The 17,113-nt window shown below is 37.2% G+C and overlaps 1 protein-coding gene across 1 annotated transcript in view; it reads right to left on the bottom strand.

Moving 5' to 3' along the window:
* Positions 1–236: 236 nt before the first annotated feature.
* Positions 237–17,113, bottom strand: part of INSR (insulin receptor) — a 215,166-nt gene continuing 198,289 nt past the window's right edge. Inside the window, exons 20-21 of the mRNA XM_077475532.1 lie at positions 13,187–13,321; positions 237–12,925 (exon numbers count right to left, since the gene is read on the bottom strand). Of these exons, the coding sequence (XP_077331658.1) occupies positions 12,598–12,925; positions 13,187–13,321 (463 nt within the window). The 3' untranslated portion in view covers positions 237–12,597. The remainder of the gene's footprint in view (positions 12,926–13,186; positions 13,322–17,113) is intronic.

Genomic DNA, 17,113 nt, shown 5'->3' with positions numbered 1-17,113 from the left:
TATCTCTGGCATCACAGATACAGAAAGTGTGTGTGTGTGGGGTCTCTACAGTGGGGTCACTGACTGCTATAAATTGCTGAGTCCTTACTTTTCTACATCATTTAAAAAAAAAAAAAAAAAGAAGTTTTGGCTGGACTTTTATTTACACTTAATGTACTTACAAATAATGTACTGATAGCAGTACATTAATATGTTACTTCATGGACAATAAATCAAACAATAACATCAAAAGAGACTACTCTTGGATAAATTTATTTCATCATTTTTATATAAACAGTTAATTGTTGAATAATTTACACTCCGCACGTTTCCTTTCAATAGTCAAAGATATTTTATGTACATGACGGTTTTAGCTCTAATATGAAAACAATGAAAAAATAAACCGCTTTTTTTGTTATTTTTAACAACTTTTTAATTTTTTTCAATTTTTTTTTAATTATTGATATTTATAAGTTCAGAATTTTTTTAAATTTCTTTTCATAAACCATGGCACATAGACAGAAATATTATATATATATATATATATATATATATATATATATATATATATATATATAGATATATATATAGATATATATATAATATTATAATTTTTTTTTTTTTTTTGATCCTTATACTGAATTTTAACTGTTCCTCTGCCAGATGACAAAATTCTGACTGCAAGTGCCTCTTCTGGCAACAAAGGAGAAGTTAAAATGAGGTATTTGATGGGTGAGGGAGGGGAATTGGATAGCATAACATTTTTAGGGGATGAGCACAAAAAAAAGCAGCAAAACATAAGTAACCTCTCTATTACACATGTAGTAAAGAGGTAAACACAAAGTGACATAAAAAAATAAGTGTGATTAGCATGAACATTGCAAGGTTTGTTTCAATTATCCAGTTCAATGTTTAGCACTATGGTTAGTGGACAGTGAATAAGACAATGAAGCACAATCCTCCAATGCCCAATCCACATAGATCACATAAACAGAGTAGTACGGTAAATAAAGAGGCAAAATTAAGGGAGGCAGTGAGTGAGATGTGGCTGACAGCCAGTATTCACAGAACAGATATCTACTAAATGGCTAAGCAAATTAAGTCTTACAAGAGCACACAGTTTGTTATAATGAATGTAGCATCACAGAGGGAACAGCAGAGAATTAATTATAGTGATGGCTCTATAAAGCACACGGGATTATAATAATAGTGATAAACATTTAAAAGTCGGTCTGACATGTTTTACAAATGCCTTGTTAACACAAAAAAGTGTGGTGTTCTCAAACAATGCTGTGGTAAGGATCATTTTCTCACTTCCTCTGCTTGGCACAGGACATGTTACAAAATCACACAAACCGCAGCATAGGTTGTCTAGAACTGCATGCAGCATTTCTGAAATAATTTGTAAATCTAGTAGGATGATAAACTCTCTACAAAACCAAGACACTAATTTGCCAAAGAGACCATCGGACATTTTAAAATTATGCCTTTGTAATTTATAAAAATAATAATAAAAAAAAAAAACACAACACAACTCAGAGCTAAATTTTATCCTTGCTTCATGGGGTCAAAACCTGCCCATGCATGGACAGACTCAGCTACTGAAATGAACCAATATGTTGATTTATCACATTTCTCTAAACTGCAGAGATCTCAACATAAGAATATATAAGATCACCAATAGATTAATAGCCTAACAGACCAGTTTTGGACCACAAAGTGTAGTACATGGGTTATTCATACATGCATAGCATATGAGAAAAATGCAGCAAGCTACTGCTGGCCTCCTAAATATGCTATGTGCTTGGGCATTCTTGGCTTCTATACTTCTGAGTCACAAACCCAGAACGAGCAAGCAGCAAATGGAAGTTAGAGAAAAGTCGAGGTGTATTATCTCTAAACTTGTTCCAGGTCAGTTCCTCAAAGCTTAGATACCAAAATATCAGCATGACCACCAAGCAGCAAGCAGAAGTCAGCAGTGACACCATATGCATTTCTCTTCTAACATGTTTGCTTTATTTTCTGTTTCCTATTTTAACAATATGCAGGAAATCGTTGCTGACATATGAAAAAAGGCATATGTGGAAATCTTAGAATTATTCATGGTTAGTGGCTCCTCCCTTAGGAAAAAAAAAACACAATCGCATAACTGCTTTATTACCAAAACAGTTATCTGGAAACTATGGAAAGGGTTTGAAATAAAGTGATGGGAGGCAAACATAAAGTGCTTCTTTAAATATACAGATTCATGGCAGGAAGGAGAATGATTGAATTAAAACATAACATTGCACCTGGCTGACAGCAACAAGTGTTTGAGATTGGAGAGAAAACGTTACAACAATATTATATCACATAGACAACAGATATACAAAACACTCTCCTAGGAAAAGGCCACCTTTCCATTATGTTAAGCGTTCTTAGAGGAAAAAAAGGCTTGGTTTAACAGTTGAGGCCTGTTACAGGAGGCAACAAAACACTCATAAAGGTGCTTTCACTGATTTTGCTAAAAGCAGTCAATTACAAACAACCAATTTTTGTACTTACATAGAGGAAGTATGCCACACCAGATGCAAATTCTGCTCAACAACAGCAAATGCACAAGTAGCAACACCTTGTTGAAGGTTTGATTAAAGATCCAAGAGGTAATCAGGTTTTTTTTTTTTATAATCTTTTTCTAACAAGCTAATATCAACCGGCGAAAACAATTTTAAAAATAACTATAATTACATTCACATTAATTATACCGCAACACCACAAGCACCTAACATAACTCTGCAAGAATGTCCCTCCCAGGTACCATATACTAACAACTGATAAGCAGCAGTATTGCCAAGAAAACATCCCTCAACCACATCATTGTTTTATTTATTATTCTAGTTTCAGTCCCAAATGTTGAAGGAAAGAGACTCCAATGACTACATTAAGAGCCTGTGTCCATGGGCTTTGGGCTTGTGTTGATGGCATTAGTTTGACGTTTCTGAAATCATTCAGAATTCACTGACAGGTGCATTCGACCTGTTTCAAGCAAGTTTTGCATTCCCATAGACTTGAATCAGAATGTAAAACCCACTTAATGTGGAAAAAAAAGCCTGGCCTTAGATGTATTAAAGCGGCACAAAACCCTCCTATCATTTTCAGCCAAGGAAGTTGCCATCTTGGCATCCGTTTGAACTTTCTACTGTCATAGTGCTGCACATGTGATCAGTTATGACCCCAGACTTTTGATGGTTTGACAGGTTGGTCTAGAACACAAGAAAATGTGACAGTTACATTCTGGGCATGTGCCAAAATGTAACTGTTTTTTTTTAAACTGTTAAATTGATGGGTTTAGTTCCACTTTGACATTCTGTGATAATGGCTTTTAACCACTTCAGCCCCGGAAGATTTTATCCCCTTCCTGACCAAATTGCTTTTTACAATTTGGCATGGTGTTGCTTTAACTGACAATTGCGCAGTCATGCGACGCTGTACCCAAACTAAATTTGCATCCTTTTTTCTCCACAAATAGAGCTTTCTTTTGGTGGTATTTGATCACCTCTGCGGTTTTTATTTTTTGCACTATAAACAAAAAAATAGCAACAATTTGAAAAAAACTTTATTTTTTTAACTTTTTGCTAAAATAAATATCCCCCAATTAAAAAAAAAAAATTCTTCATCAGTTTAGGCCGATATGTATTCGTCTATATATTTTTGGTAAGAGAAAAAAAAATCAATAAAAAAAAAAATCACAATAAGCGTATTGATTGGTTTGCGCAAAAGACATAGCATCTACAAACTATGGGAAAGATTTATGGCATTTTTATTATATATATTTTTTTACTAGTAATGGTGGTGAGCTGTGATTTTTAGCGGTACTATGACATTGCGACGGACAGATCGGACAGTTTTGACATATTTTTGGGACCACTGACATTTATACAGTGATCAGTGCTATAAATATGTATTGATTACTGTATAAATGTTACTGGCAGGGAAGGGGTTAACACTAGGGTTGATCAAGGGGTTAAACGTGTGTTCCCTCAGTGTGTTTTAACTGTATGGGGATAGGACTGACTAGGGGAGGAGATATATCATTGTTCCTACTTGGTAGGAACAAATGACATGTCTCCTCTCCCCTGACAGAACAGGGATTTGTGTGTTTACCCCCATGTTGGCTCTCGTGAACAAGATCAGGTGTGCGATCGCGACCATTGGCCACGTGCATCAGGTCCCCCGCTATGCAGGGGATGCATGTCCTCTGGCAGCTCCTAAAAGGGAACCTCGTACCCATGTGGAGTTTTGCGCAGGGGTGCCATTCTGCCCCCATAAAAAGACGTGAGCCTGTCGGGAACCGGTTAAATCAAGCAGCTGTTAAAAGTGGTTGTAAACCCTTACATATACCCAGTGAAATGACTAGACTCAGGTGGTCTTTTACAGCACTAGACCTACACAATCTGTCAGCATCTCTCAGCAACAGAAATCAGGGGGCATGGATCTGAATTCACACACTGCACCGCAAAGGGAGAGGAGCTCTGAGCCCGATTGGAGGGAAGGGACACACACCCCTCCTCACTCTACAGAGAGCAAGCACAGCTGTGGCTGTCAATCATAGGCTGTGTTCTGGAGTTCTTCTCCCCTGCCCTTTTTTCTCTTGGTGTCAGGAAAAGCTGTCAGAAGGGACTTATGCAGATAGCAGAGGAATCGGGCAGCAGAGAGAAATGACACTCAGCTTTGGAGAGAGGCAAGTACACAGTATAGAAGGATGTGCTTTGTTCATATTTAATGTCTGAGGTTTACAACCACTTTTAAGGTCAAAGCTTTATATCGGTCATTTTACCAAAACTATTATACAGTCATCCCAGGAACAATCCTCCTGTCATCTCAGGAGCAATTTCCAGACCAATCCGCTTTCAAGAACGGCCTCAACTTAGGCAGTGTTAAGTGCTTCACAGCGAACCAGATATATTTCATAAGAACAATAGGGAATCCCAATGTCTAGTCAGACTTGGAATTTTCACTGAAAATGGAAAACCCATTTCATGTTTTAAGTTTATGCAATGCAAAAATAGGGAATTCAGAGAAGCAATAACTGGCAATAAAACAGAATGTGGCAATTCATGAAAATACCGCTGCTTACAAAGTGTATTCACTCCTAATTTAGGCATTGGACGTTTAATCATGCAATACTATAACCAACCCAACACCCCCTCCCTACCCTTAACCTCGATGCGCTAACAGATTTTGCCAGCAGAGGTCAGCAAGATACACAGCTTGTAATGAAAACTAAACATAATTATAAAAAAAAACTCAAGAACAAACAAAATTTAGGAAAAAAAAAAAAAAGACACCTATCATAATAAAATATCCAAATTCACAGCTAATAATTACAACTGTGTTCTATAAAAATAAAATCATTAAAGGGAATGTAGCTTGTATCTTTTTTTTGCCTTTTTTTTGTTGCCATTTCAAGTTGTAGTTCATTAAATATTCAGTTTCTAGCTGTTCATGACATGCTATGATTAACCAATAGAAATTGGAATTATCCCAGAAATCTTCATGCAGAGGTAAATAGCAATGGCAAAAGTGGCATCGCATGAACACTTGAATACAAAGGCTCCTTCAGGAAAAAAAACAAAAAAACAAGACAGTACTTTCCCTTTAAGGAAATGGCGCAATTTAAATAAAGACCATTCTGAGCACATAACGGGGACCTTGTATACAACGAAAGTTGCTAGTTATTGAAATAAAAAAAGAAAGAAAACCCTCTGTTTATCACAGTTCCAGACTACCCATTTTATACCATAGGACTTTTTGTGCAGCATCTTATCAGAGCGATGCAACATTTTAAGCAGAACCAGAGTATCTATACCCCAAAAAAAAAAAATTCTCAGCTTAGAATAGAGAATGGGGAAGGTTAAAACCCTGTCAGGTATAATTGTCATCTGGGGCTCATTTAGGGTCACTATACCATGTTACAATCTGACCATACCATCTTTGCACAATTTTAAAGTCCCCAAAACTATGTAATAAGAGGGCTTCCCTACACTATTCAATTAAATTGTATCCAATCAGGCAGGCCCTTGCCAAACATACTGTAGCTGTTGGCAGATCTAAAGGAGAGTTCTACAACCAGATTCTGATGTTTGGTGAGCTTTAGAGAGATAATCTGCAACAGGGAAAGAGACAACCATAAAAATTTAACAGAGGTTCTAGCATCCTCCTTCTTTAAGCAAAAAATAAATAAAATATTTGTATACTTCTGTATTGCTTTTTGGAGAGATTTCACCTCATGTCCTAAATTAGAGACAAACGTTTTACCAGACAGGAAGTGAAAGAATCACCCCAACAGGCGTAAAACCTGACAGGAATTCTAATCCTCCCTCAGTCTATCCCTAAACTAAAATAAAATGGCTATAGATACACATTATTCATGAAAGTCGCAGTCATTTTATATTAATATATTTTAATTAGTTTAAACCATATAGGTTAGATCCCTTGGTGAATTTAAATTTAAAATTTTGCTTTTCCTCTAGTGGTTTCTACTGTAAAACGTCAGCCCAGAGTATCAGAGACACATCAGAATAACCCCAGCTGGTTTATGCAGGTTAGCTCAGTTTCCCAACTCTGGTTCCCTGGGTGCTGCAATGTACTTTCCAGAACTTCAGGTAGTTGCATAAGCATTTGTTTTTTTTTTTGTTTTTTTTTCCCGTTTTTTGTTATCTGTATTTTTTCATATAATGATCAATGATCACCGATAGGGTAAAGTGGCCATGTCAGCATAAGTGCAGTATTCTCAATTATTTCCTTTCAGTATACAAAAGGAAAAGTTCGGTAAATGAAAAAGAATAGGGCTGTCGGGTGGTAAGTGTGCTTTATTTAGGAAAAGGGAAATGCTTGGGGTTGTGTTTGGATAGACAATACAAAAACTATAAACAGAAGTGCCTTCTTGTTCATTTTTGAGAGATACCAAGACAGACCTTAGGACTAAAAAATATAATTTCATAAGTTGGAGTCTTTAATTTTGATGCTCGCAAGAGCCAAATGTTTTCTTAATCAAAATATAAAAATTGTTGGCTAAGTTAAAAAAAATGGAATAGATTAAAATAGATGTGTTAATTACACTTCTTTAACTGTATTTACAAACATCTACATTTTTATTTTTAAGAGCATTGGGGTCAATATGACAGAATTTACTAAATTATTGACTAAGTATAGCTTGACACCAAATTTTCTTCGAAAAAAAGGTAACAGGGCTGCAGCACCCAGTATTAGTAGCAAAGGGCAGGACATAAATAAATATGTCAGAGTAGGCCTTCTTCAACCAAGTTCCCCAATGCTTTCTGAGCTTCAAATGTCTTCTGAAAATTTAAAGATACATAAAATACAATTTTCAAGGTCTGATATGTTGTAAAGGATCCTTGACATAACAAAATGTTGTGCTGAATAGACTTTTACCCACTAATGCTAGCCAAAGATGCACAGATAATCCAATGATTTTGAAATCTCACTCTCCCACACTGCTGAAGCCACTGCAACCTCATTTATGAAAATATTAATATTAAGCACAGTCTGCTGGCTGATAGCAATTAGACTGGAAAATTTGATCCTTAGCCTACACGTTTGGTTACTACAGAACAATTCAAGCAGCTTTAAAATTTGAGATACACAACAGAGCGCCATGCAAGTTTTCTTGACAACTTATTTAGTATGTGTGCAGTAGATCATTCCCTTTTCTTAAGTAAAAAGGGAACACGCCCTCACTCACACAAAGGTTCATTCACTGAAAATTTCTGAAGCCTAAAATATATGCTACTCATTGGATAACCCTTATACTGCCAGATTACTGCTTCTGATGCAACAGATTCAAGAACAGTTAACACTTCAGCTTTAGCTGATAGAATGCTACTTAAACTGGATATGACGTCATGTCTTCAGCAACACAACTGCTACCTGCAAGGCAAACTTATACTCGCAATAATATAGTTGATCATTAGTCTTTAATGTAACTGGCAAGAAAAAAGTTTAACTGCGGGTGTCTAGTAACCATTATCACAAAAATTTACTTACAAGGATTTTTCCCCCCTGCAATCAGTGTTAATTAACATTAGAAAAGCTAAAAAATAAAAAACGTGAAAACAATTCACATTCAATTCTCAATCAGGATGAAGTCTACAATGACAATCAAGCTGGTAAAGAAGTAAATAAACACTTTATAAAAAAGTTTTATGTTGATTGCACTTATCAACTAATTACAACTGTAGGGCAAAAAAAAGAAAAAAAAAAGACACCCAGCGATGCAACGCCTTTGTGATCCCTCTCTGTCATCGATATGCTCAATAAATGTATACTTTTTTTTTTAAAATTATAAATAAAAAGATAGTATTTCTGCATCCACAAGGCAGGAGTCTAATATTAACACTCTGCTGTATTGGTGCATCCAGTTTCTTCCATCACCCTCTGTCTGTATCTCCTACCATTTGCATTCTTCAAGCCCCATGGGTACAAACATTATTTCCCATTTGAAAGCTGTTATAGAAGGTGTGAGAATCTATAGCAGGAGGAGGTAAAGCCTGAAAATCCAAGAGAGAAGTATCAAAACTGGACCCCTATTTAGAAGCCAGTGGGTTTTTCAGCCCATCCATTAACACTCATAACTAATATATTCAGTTTTGTGGACTTTAGGCCCTTGTCAAAACAACCTTTCTTAAAGAAAATCTTGTCCTACTATTTTGAAAGATTTTTTTTAATAGAATAGATCATATTTATAATCAAATCCAAATCATTTTACATACATTTTTGAAAGACAGATTGAAACTGTACATACTCATAATCCAAATATGTAATATGTCAATTTAAATGTGAGCTGTAGTCTTAACACAGCCAAATGTTAGAAGGCGTTACTTGCTGGAGTGCTCATAGGAGGAAAAAAAAAAAAGAAAATATGTTTTTGACATTTTAATTTAGTCCCATCAGTTAGGGAAAAACTTATGGTGAAAAACTTGAGGTGCCTTAACAATAACCCCTGTCTTCCAGCACAGCAGGGGGTTACTTTCTTAATGTACAATTTACTGAGGTAGATAGTGTGCTAACACAAATACAGATTAAAAAATAAAATTAAAATCGATCCTCCAATCTCCTGACATCCATTATTAATAAAAAAAAATGTACATGCATTTGAGATATTTTATTTTATATATATATATATATATATATATATATATATAAACATTTTTTACATTTTTACTATGAAAGCTAATGTGTCTGTACAGTGATTTTCATTATATTAAAATAAATACAATTTACTTTTAAGAAAAAATCTGTTGAATTACAAAAAAAAAAAAAAAAAGTAACCTGACAATATATAACTTTAGTATTTTTTTCTGAAATTTTCACTAGTGTAGTGTTTTTTTTTTCTTTATATCTATATATAGATATGTATATATATATATATATATTTTTTTTTTTTGCTTTTTAATGCTTTTGTGTATATTCAATAAAATTCTACGGTATTTGAACTCTCATTCTGCCAAGGCAGATAAGAGATCAGTATGCTGAAGCATAAAATTGTAGGCACAGATAACAGGATAAAGTATCAAAGAAATTTTGGAACTTGCATATGAAAACAATGGCAAGAAAAAAAAGCAGATACTAAGGAGTGGTTTTAAAAATTTAAAAAGAAGGGACCATTTGATAAGGCCTCGGCAGGCTGTGGCATCTGCTCTAAGGCAAAGTTAAAAACTATTTCCTAGATTTAAGTGCTAGATTGTCAGGAAGGTGGCCTGAATGCCACGATATGTGAATGGGCATAGGGTAGTGTTAATCCACAACAATATAGAATGCTTGCTCTGACTACTATGTAGTGAAAATAAAGCTGCTGGACAGATCTAAGTTAAAAAAAAAAAAAAAGATGTGAAAAGATATGAAGATACACAGTAAAATGCATGTATAATGTGCATTCATTTTACTGGGTTGAACACAATATAGAGAAAAGATCTGAAAGCAGCATACTTGTGCTTATTGCCTGTAAGTTTCGAAAATAACAAAGCAAGCATTGTGAATAGTGATCCAAAAATGTCAGCGGTAATAAAAAAAGTTGGCTTCTCTGATCTTTTCAGTACTTGTGAATGAGGTGTGCATCAACGTGATAAAGTTCATGTTGCTCAATTCTGTTTTGAAATTAAAAGCACATTGCGTTTTTCAACATTGTACCAAAAGACGTGGAGCAATAACTACGATGTGCTGAAAATGGGGAAATTATGCAACAGGGTACTGCAAATTAAAAGGCCAATATTTATAGCATGGGGGATGTAACTGAATTATACCAAGTGCTATATTAAACTTGCTGTATATTTTTCATAAGACTTTACAGAATATTACAATTATACCAAAATAAATCTGAGGAACAGCATGAATACAACTATTAGGTACTATAATTATATGGAGAAATATGTTAGAGTAAAATAGGATGTATATTGGGGTCATAATACATGCTATATACATGTAAAAAGTATATGTCATAACAGGATGTGCCGTAGAGAAGTAATATGGTGCAGTGTGTTACTTGGAGATCGATTATGTATGGGTCAACAAGATTTAAGGAAAGATAACGCAGCACAAAAAATATAAATGAGTACAAAGTGCTGTTTATAGATCAATGGCACAATCATACTGGGAGACAAGTGATGCACACCAAAGGCCTCTTTAGAGAGACTGTATGCAGCAATGTGAGATGGGAGAGCAAAAAACGATAAAAGAAATCTAATGTGACATACAATAAGTGGTTCATGAACTACTGCACTAGATGTGTAAAAATTGGGTTATAGCAGTAGCTACAAGAATCATATTTATGACCCCTAAATTTCAGACTAACTAAACAACCTCAATGAAAAGAAGTTTTCATACATACAGTGATAAAGAATGTGACACTACATACGGAGTGTGGAAATCTGAAAAAGTAAGTTGTGAAGGATATGGGCTATTTTTAAAGGTTTTCTGTTAATCTTTACACTATTAGGCTTTTTCAATAAGCCAGGATCACATTGGAAGTCACATCCAACATGCTGTAATTATTGTAGCCAGATAATAGAATTATATATATATGTTGGCTGCTAAATGCTATTGCACTTTTGCTTTCTGCCTTACTGAGTGAGCCCATGTTTATTGTGAAGCCTAATTCACTCTCTTTAGGATAGTATTGTGCATGCATGCAAATATGCACGCAAACATGCACGCGCTATCCTTGACAGGTAGGACAAGTCAATACTTCACAGTATAATACATTTTATCCAATAGTCAAATGGTACATAAAAAAGTAGCAAAAAATATTTTTGAATTCTGATAAATCTAGATTTTACAATGGAACTTTCCAACAGATTAGATAGGGAATTTTTGACCAAAACAGATCTTATTTTAAAAATATATCGCGTATACATGAAAAAAAGCATATATTAGTTGTAATTGTTAAAGTAAGCACACCAGGCAAAAGACCTGACTTGAGAAAGCTTATACACAAACCACAGAAGCTGTGGGAGACTAGTTACCATCCTAACTGTTCTGAAGGAGGATAACTACACTAAAAACACCCCTTTTATGTTAGAAAATTCAGTCTCTTGGGGGTGAGTATATCATTTATTTTCCGCTAGAGAACTTCTAAATTACCCAAACTGGCCCTTCTGCTGCTTGAGTAAAAAAGGAGAGGAAATGTTGATACTACACATTAATGGCATTTATGTTATAGTATGGAGAGAAGGGGATGGCGAGACTTTGCTCCCTTTTTGGTCTGATTAAGAACATATCTGACAAAATCCATCCCAAAGACATGTTTCTACTCTGATGAGAGAAACTGGGCCCACCACTGTAGATTTTTGAGCACTCAGTGAATAACAGGAAACCAAAGTGAACATGTTATAGCGAGAAAATAATCACCGAAGCACAGTTTGTGCACCTTGTTGAAAAAGTTATCAATGTATTACTGTTGAGGAAACTCAGCAGGTCAGAAGATGAATGGATGAAGGGGCAACATGTAAGGTATATCAACTTCACCTTGTTAAAACATTCCTTGCAATTAAGTCCTTTCTGGTAATTTCTTCCAGGATAGCTTTTGTTTTTTATGTGATTTTCCCAATGGCGAAGCAGGATAAGACTCTATGGTCAGATGACCTCAAATTGAGCTTAGACAGCTCCATAACCGCGATTAAGGTTTTAGCAGCCTTAATCCATTACACAAAGAAGGTGTCGTTTTTAATTTTGCCTTCTTGTAGAGCATTGGTTCATGCGTTGGCATGTGCTTTCAAATTAGAAGCATTTCCTGCTTTTTATGCATAGCACACCTTTGCCTTGATAGTAAAAAGCCACTGGAAATAAATAGATAATAAAGTGTAATTGATTCAAATGGAGTTTTCCCTGTTGCTTTGTCTGTTCACAGTTTTGCCCTACAGTCAGACTGTCCAAAAAAAAAAAAAAAAAAACCCAAAGCACAAGACAAAAAAAAAAAAAAAGTCAAGCACCAGATGGGGCAAGGAAACATTCAAAACCTGAAGAGGGCAATGGCGGTTTGATGTTCTAGCCATGGGTACAGTTCTGTCCTGAGATTTGACGGAGGGTAGTTATATTTATTTTCAACAGGGGCGGCTCTGTGTGTTAGGATGGGCTGGAACGAGGCAGAGACAGAATTCGTCCATTTTTCCTACTCCCATTCATGTGGGTGTAGGGGATATGTTCCTCATAAATATTTCCTCGCTGTCCCTCATCCCGTAATGAACAGGAAGACGGATCCAGAGGGGTGCTCTCCATATTTTCAAAATCCATCTCAAGATCATCTGCTTCAGGAGGTTTATTTTCCTCACTATAGTAGAAGGATAGCTCCTGAAAACTTGGATGAAGATCATCCTTTAGCATTTCAATGATCTCCAAGAAAGTCGGCCTCATCTTGGGATTGTATTGCCAACACATCTGCATCAGACTGTGACTGTAACAAAGAAATAAAAAAAAAAAAAGGATTATTAGATGAACATTATGTGTATTAGTGGTATTTAAAGTTAGTTGTTAGTTTTTTCTTTATACAAATACCTAAAAATGGTGTTTATTACTCTTCTTGAATAAAATATATAAAGAATACTTCTTAAAATAATCCCTCCCAGCAACTAATAATATATAACCTAAATATGTTGTGTAACATTTATTTGCATTTTCAAGTATTATTCCGTTTCAAAATTATTTTAAGACTTACAGTCTAGGATGACAATTTTCTGGCTGTTCCAGGGACCCTCCATCCATAACAAACTTGAGGACCTGTTCATTGGACAGACCCTGATAGGGCTGTTCAGCCAAAGTTGTTATCTCCCACAGCACTACACCAAAGGACCTGAAAGAAGACAGTTTTTTTATTACATATTTAAAGCTTTCTTAAAAAAAAAAAAAAGAAGCTGGGCACCCATTTAAGAATTACAGTATTATGCATAAAGAACAATTTTACTTTAGAAAGCGTGTTCTAGCCCCCTCCATAATTTTAATGAAAAATATACCATTACAGATCACAGTATTAGTAAGTGATAATTCCATGTACTGTAAGCAGTGCCAATAAGTTATAAGAATTAAAGCTACAATTTAGTTAATTTCTTATTACTGGTAATATTGTGACAGTCAGTGTTTGTATAGGCTGAGACATTCAGTTGCTCAATCACATAGCCTTGTCTTCTGGGAGCTGATTAAAGGCAAAAAGTAAAAATGTTACACAACAGGGAAGCAAATGTATTAGGAAACTATTTTTCCAAAGCAGTGTATCTGTGGATCAAATGGCAACTAAATATCAAAAACCCATGTGACCATAATAATACCAAGCCAATGTGATCATACTAAAACCTCTACAGAAGTACACGTAGGTATTCACAGTCTACCTTCCACTCAGGCTGTAGGGCTTGAAGCCAGAGGTTGACTATCCGCTCTGTTAACTCTTCTGAAGGTGCAACGCCACTTCTACAAGGGTATTGCGGTTTGCCTCCCTAAATTTTGGGTGCTTAGGTTTCTCCGTGTATCTAACAGGCTAAACGGTTGTGTCTGACATCTCCTTTAGAAAGCATGTTTAAATTGTTTGTAAAGCCTTAAAGGGATTGTAAAGTGATTTTTTTTTTAAAATAACAAACATGTTATACTTACCTCCACTGTGCAGCTCGTTTTGCACAGAGTGGCCCCAAACCTGCTCTTCTGGGGTCCCTCAGCGGCTGTCTCTGCTTCCTTTCGCAGGTGCTTCTCACGTTCATGGGAGCTCCCTCGCATGGTGAGAAGCATCTACGGGCGCGCTCCCGTGATACAGCCGGCGGCTGTAGCCGCTCGCTGTATCACACGGCCCCGCCCCCCGGTGCTCCGTGTCAGTGGATGTGATTGACAGCAGAGCGAGCCAATGGCTGCGCTGCTTTCCATCCATCCACTCCACTAGCGCGGGACTTTCGAGGGGTGAGGTAAGTAAAACGGGGGGGCTGGGGGCGCAGGCTCTGCCAGATGTTTTTTCACCTTAATGCATAGAATGCATTAAGGTGAAAAAACATTTACCTTTACAACCCCTTTAAGGTTTTTTTACAATAATGCATTCTATGCATTAAGGTGAAAACCCTTCTGTGCTGCAGTTCCCTCCCCCCCAGACTCCCCCTTTTCTTACCTGAGACCGATCCGATCCAGCGATGTGCCCGAGCGCAGCAGCTCCAGCCACTGTCGCTCTCCTCATTGGACAGACTGATATTGCTACCACTGCTGGGAGCTGGGACATGGGAGTGGAGTGCTGGGCCGAGTTCCACTGTCTGTGTCAGTGGACGCAGCAGCGAGACTCTGGAGCGAGCCCACATGGATGCCCCCATGGAAAGCAGCTTTCCGTGGGGGCAATCAATGAAGTGGAGGGATCTAGAACGCTGGTAGGGGACCCCAGAAGAAGAGGATTGGGGCTGCTCTGCGCAAAACCCTTGCACAGAGCAGGTAAGTATAGGCATGTTTGTTATTGAAATTTTTTTACAATTACTTTAACATTTTTCTGGTGTTACTTCACACAGTGGTGTTTCTTCCAAGGCCTGTCTGGGTTCCCTGGACACTAGGACTCCTTGTTCCTACACTAGTCTAAACTTGACTTTAGATTAACTTGACATAGACGCTCCCAGTTTCAAGAGTTTTTTTCCTTGAACCCTTGAATGTTCTCTTTACCCCTAGATTTACTCCTATCCTGAGGGAACCCGTGACCTACAAAGATGTGTAGGGGCCTTACAACCATCCTACTCTACCTAGTAAAAAAAACCTGACCCATTAGTGTCCTCCAGCAACTTACATCTCAATGTACTGGACCTTATGTCCACCCTAGTGCCTTTACATAGTATTCCCACTGTGGAATGCTCAGTTTGCCTTCTCTAAAGAGGTTGAGTTTTCTGGACTGTTGTAGTCCAAATCCTTTCTGAAGGGCCTAACACCTGCAAGATTTGACTGGATCAGGCTTCACAGGTGTCTAGTATTGGTAAAAATGGGTCACCAGTGGCAACACTGTTCATCTGAAATCCTTTCTATAGAAGTCCATTCACAGTAGGTAATTTATGTCTTCCTCATCATTTTAGAAAAATTCTTCCTCCCTCATCTTTCAGGGCTTGTAGGGTATTAAGGGAATACCCTACCAAGATAGTCCTTTTCACCCTCCCTCTCTATGTCTGGAAGCCCGTTGCTGCAAATACCCCTTGTAGGTGATGGAGTACATCCAGAGGCCTTCCTGGAATGTGATCACTGGGAGACAGATCATACTTCTGTTGCTGATTCCCGGCCTACCCTTGTACAAGTGTCTACTGCTCACCATTCTTCCTCCTTCAGACAGTAAGACTTTGAAGCGGATACTCTTGGGCTTTTCTACCAGTCTCAAAAGTCATTTAGCGGTCTGTTGGAATATTATGCTGTAAACACTCTCCTATTGATAGCTCCTTGTGAGACTGATTGTCTAGTTAGGCAAACTATTTTCTCAACATGGAGTCTCCTGTCCCTAAATCCCAGGGATTAAAAATATAAGGCTTGGGCATTCTTATAACAGCCGGTTTTTTCTGAAATCCGATCATGTGTGGGCTCCATCTAACTTTTTCCATCAGAATTTCCGGCACACAAGGTTTGAGAGCAGGATCTAAAATTTTCCAACAACAAAATCTAATCGTTTAAATTACGATCATGTGTAGACAATTCAGACGGACAAAGTGCCACGCATGCTCAGAATAAATTACGAGACAAAAGCTATTGGCCCGTTTATAGTTCCATCGTACCTGTTGTATGTCACCATGTTCGGATTTTCCGACAACTTTGTGCGACTGTGTGTATGCAAGACAAGTTTGGGCCAAAATCCGTCTGAAAAAATCTGACGGATTTTGTTGTCAGAATGTCCGACCGTGTGTACAGGGCATTACACTTGTCCCAGTGTTTTTTCACCAGTTGGCCACATTGTGCTGTTGATCTAGTTTCTTCACTTTGGGGGTATTTGTGGTGTTCTACCAGTTTTTGGTGGATTGTTGGTTTGTTCTTCTCTGCTCTTGCTGGGTCAGGCTTAGTGTTCAATAGGTGGTGTTATTCCCTTTGGCAGTGATACCTCTATTCTAGTGTGGAGCAGCAGGTTGAAACTCATAGCCCTCCCCTTGGTAGCGGCAGTCCCCCAGTCTTGCTAGGGCTTTGTAAACCTGGTTTAGATTTGCGTATTGGTCCTTTAAGAACTTCTGAGTTAAGGATAGTTCCCAAAATTCTTTGGCCTTTCCGTGGCGGTTGCCCGTGTCTCAATTAGACTGGACTGCTTATGGGCATCCCAACGGTTTCTGAATTCTGGTGTCTGTTAATAAACTGTACAATCTATGAGCCCACTGACACTGGTTCCATACCCACTCTGTTTTTTTTTGCTGGTCTTGTGTATTGCTTTCTCGCAAAACTGAGGCATTCTGGGTAAAGGAGGGGTTATATGGGGACTGTTGTACATTTTTTCTGTTTGGCAGTGCCTCAACCCCCTGGTGATGGCAGTATCACTTGACTATTTTTAAGTTCCTGTGTCCCTCAATGTACTCCCAAGAAGAAGATTTTACAGTACTTTCAAAAAACGTAGTAATCACTATGTGGGTATATAGGCACCTTCAGGTGATGGACACTGGTATACCCAATACGGGAA

This window comes from Lithobates pipiens, unplaced genomic scaffold (genome assembly GCF_037356315.1).
Source record: "Lithobates pipiens isolate NorthernLeopardFrog02 unplaced genomic scaffold, aLitPip1_a1.2 Scaffold_13, whole genome shotgun sequence".
Lineage (NCBI taxonomy): Eukaryota > Metazoa > Chordata > Amphibia > Anura > Ranidae > Lithobates > Lithobates pipiens.
Note: the sequence above shows the minus strand (reverse complement) of the source record. Positions and strands in the feature narration are given on the sequence as shown.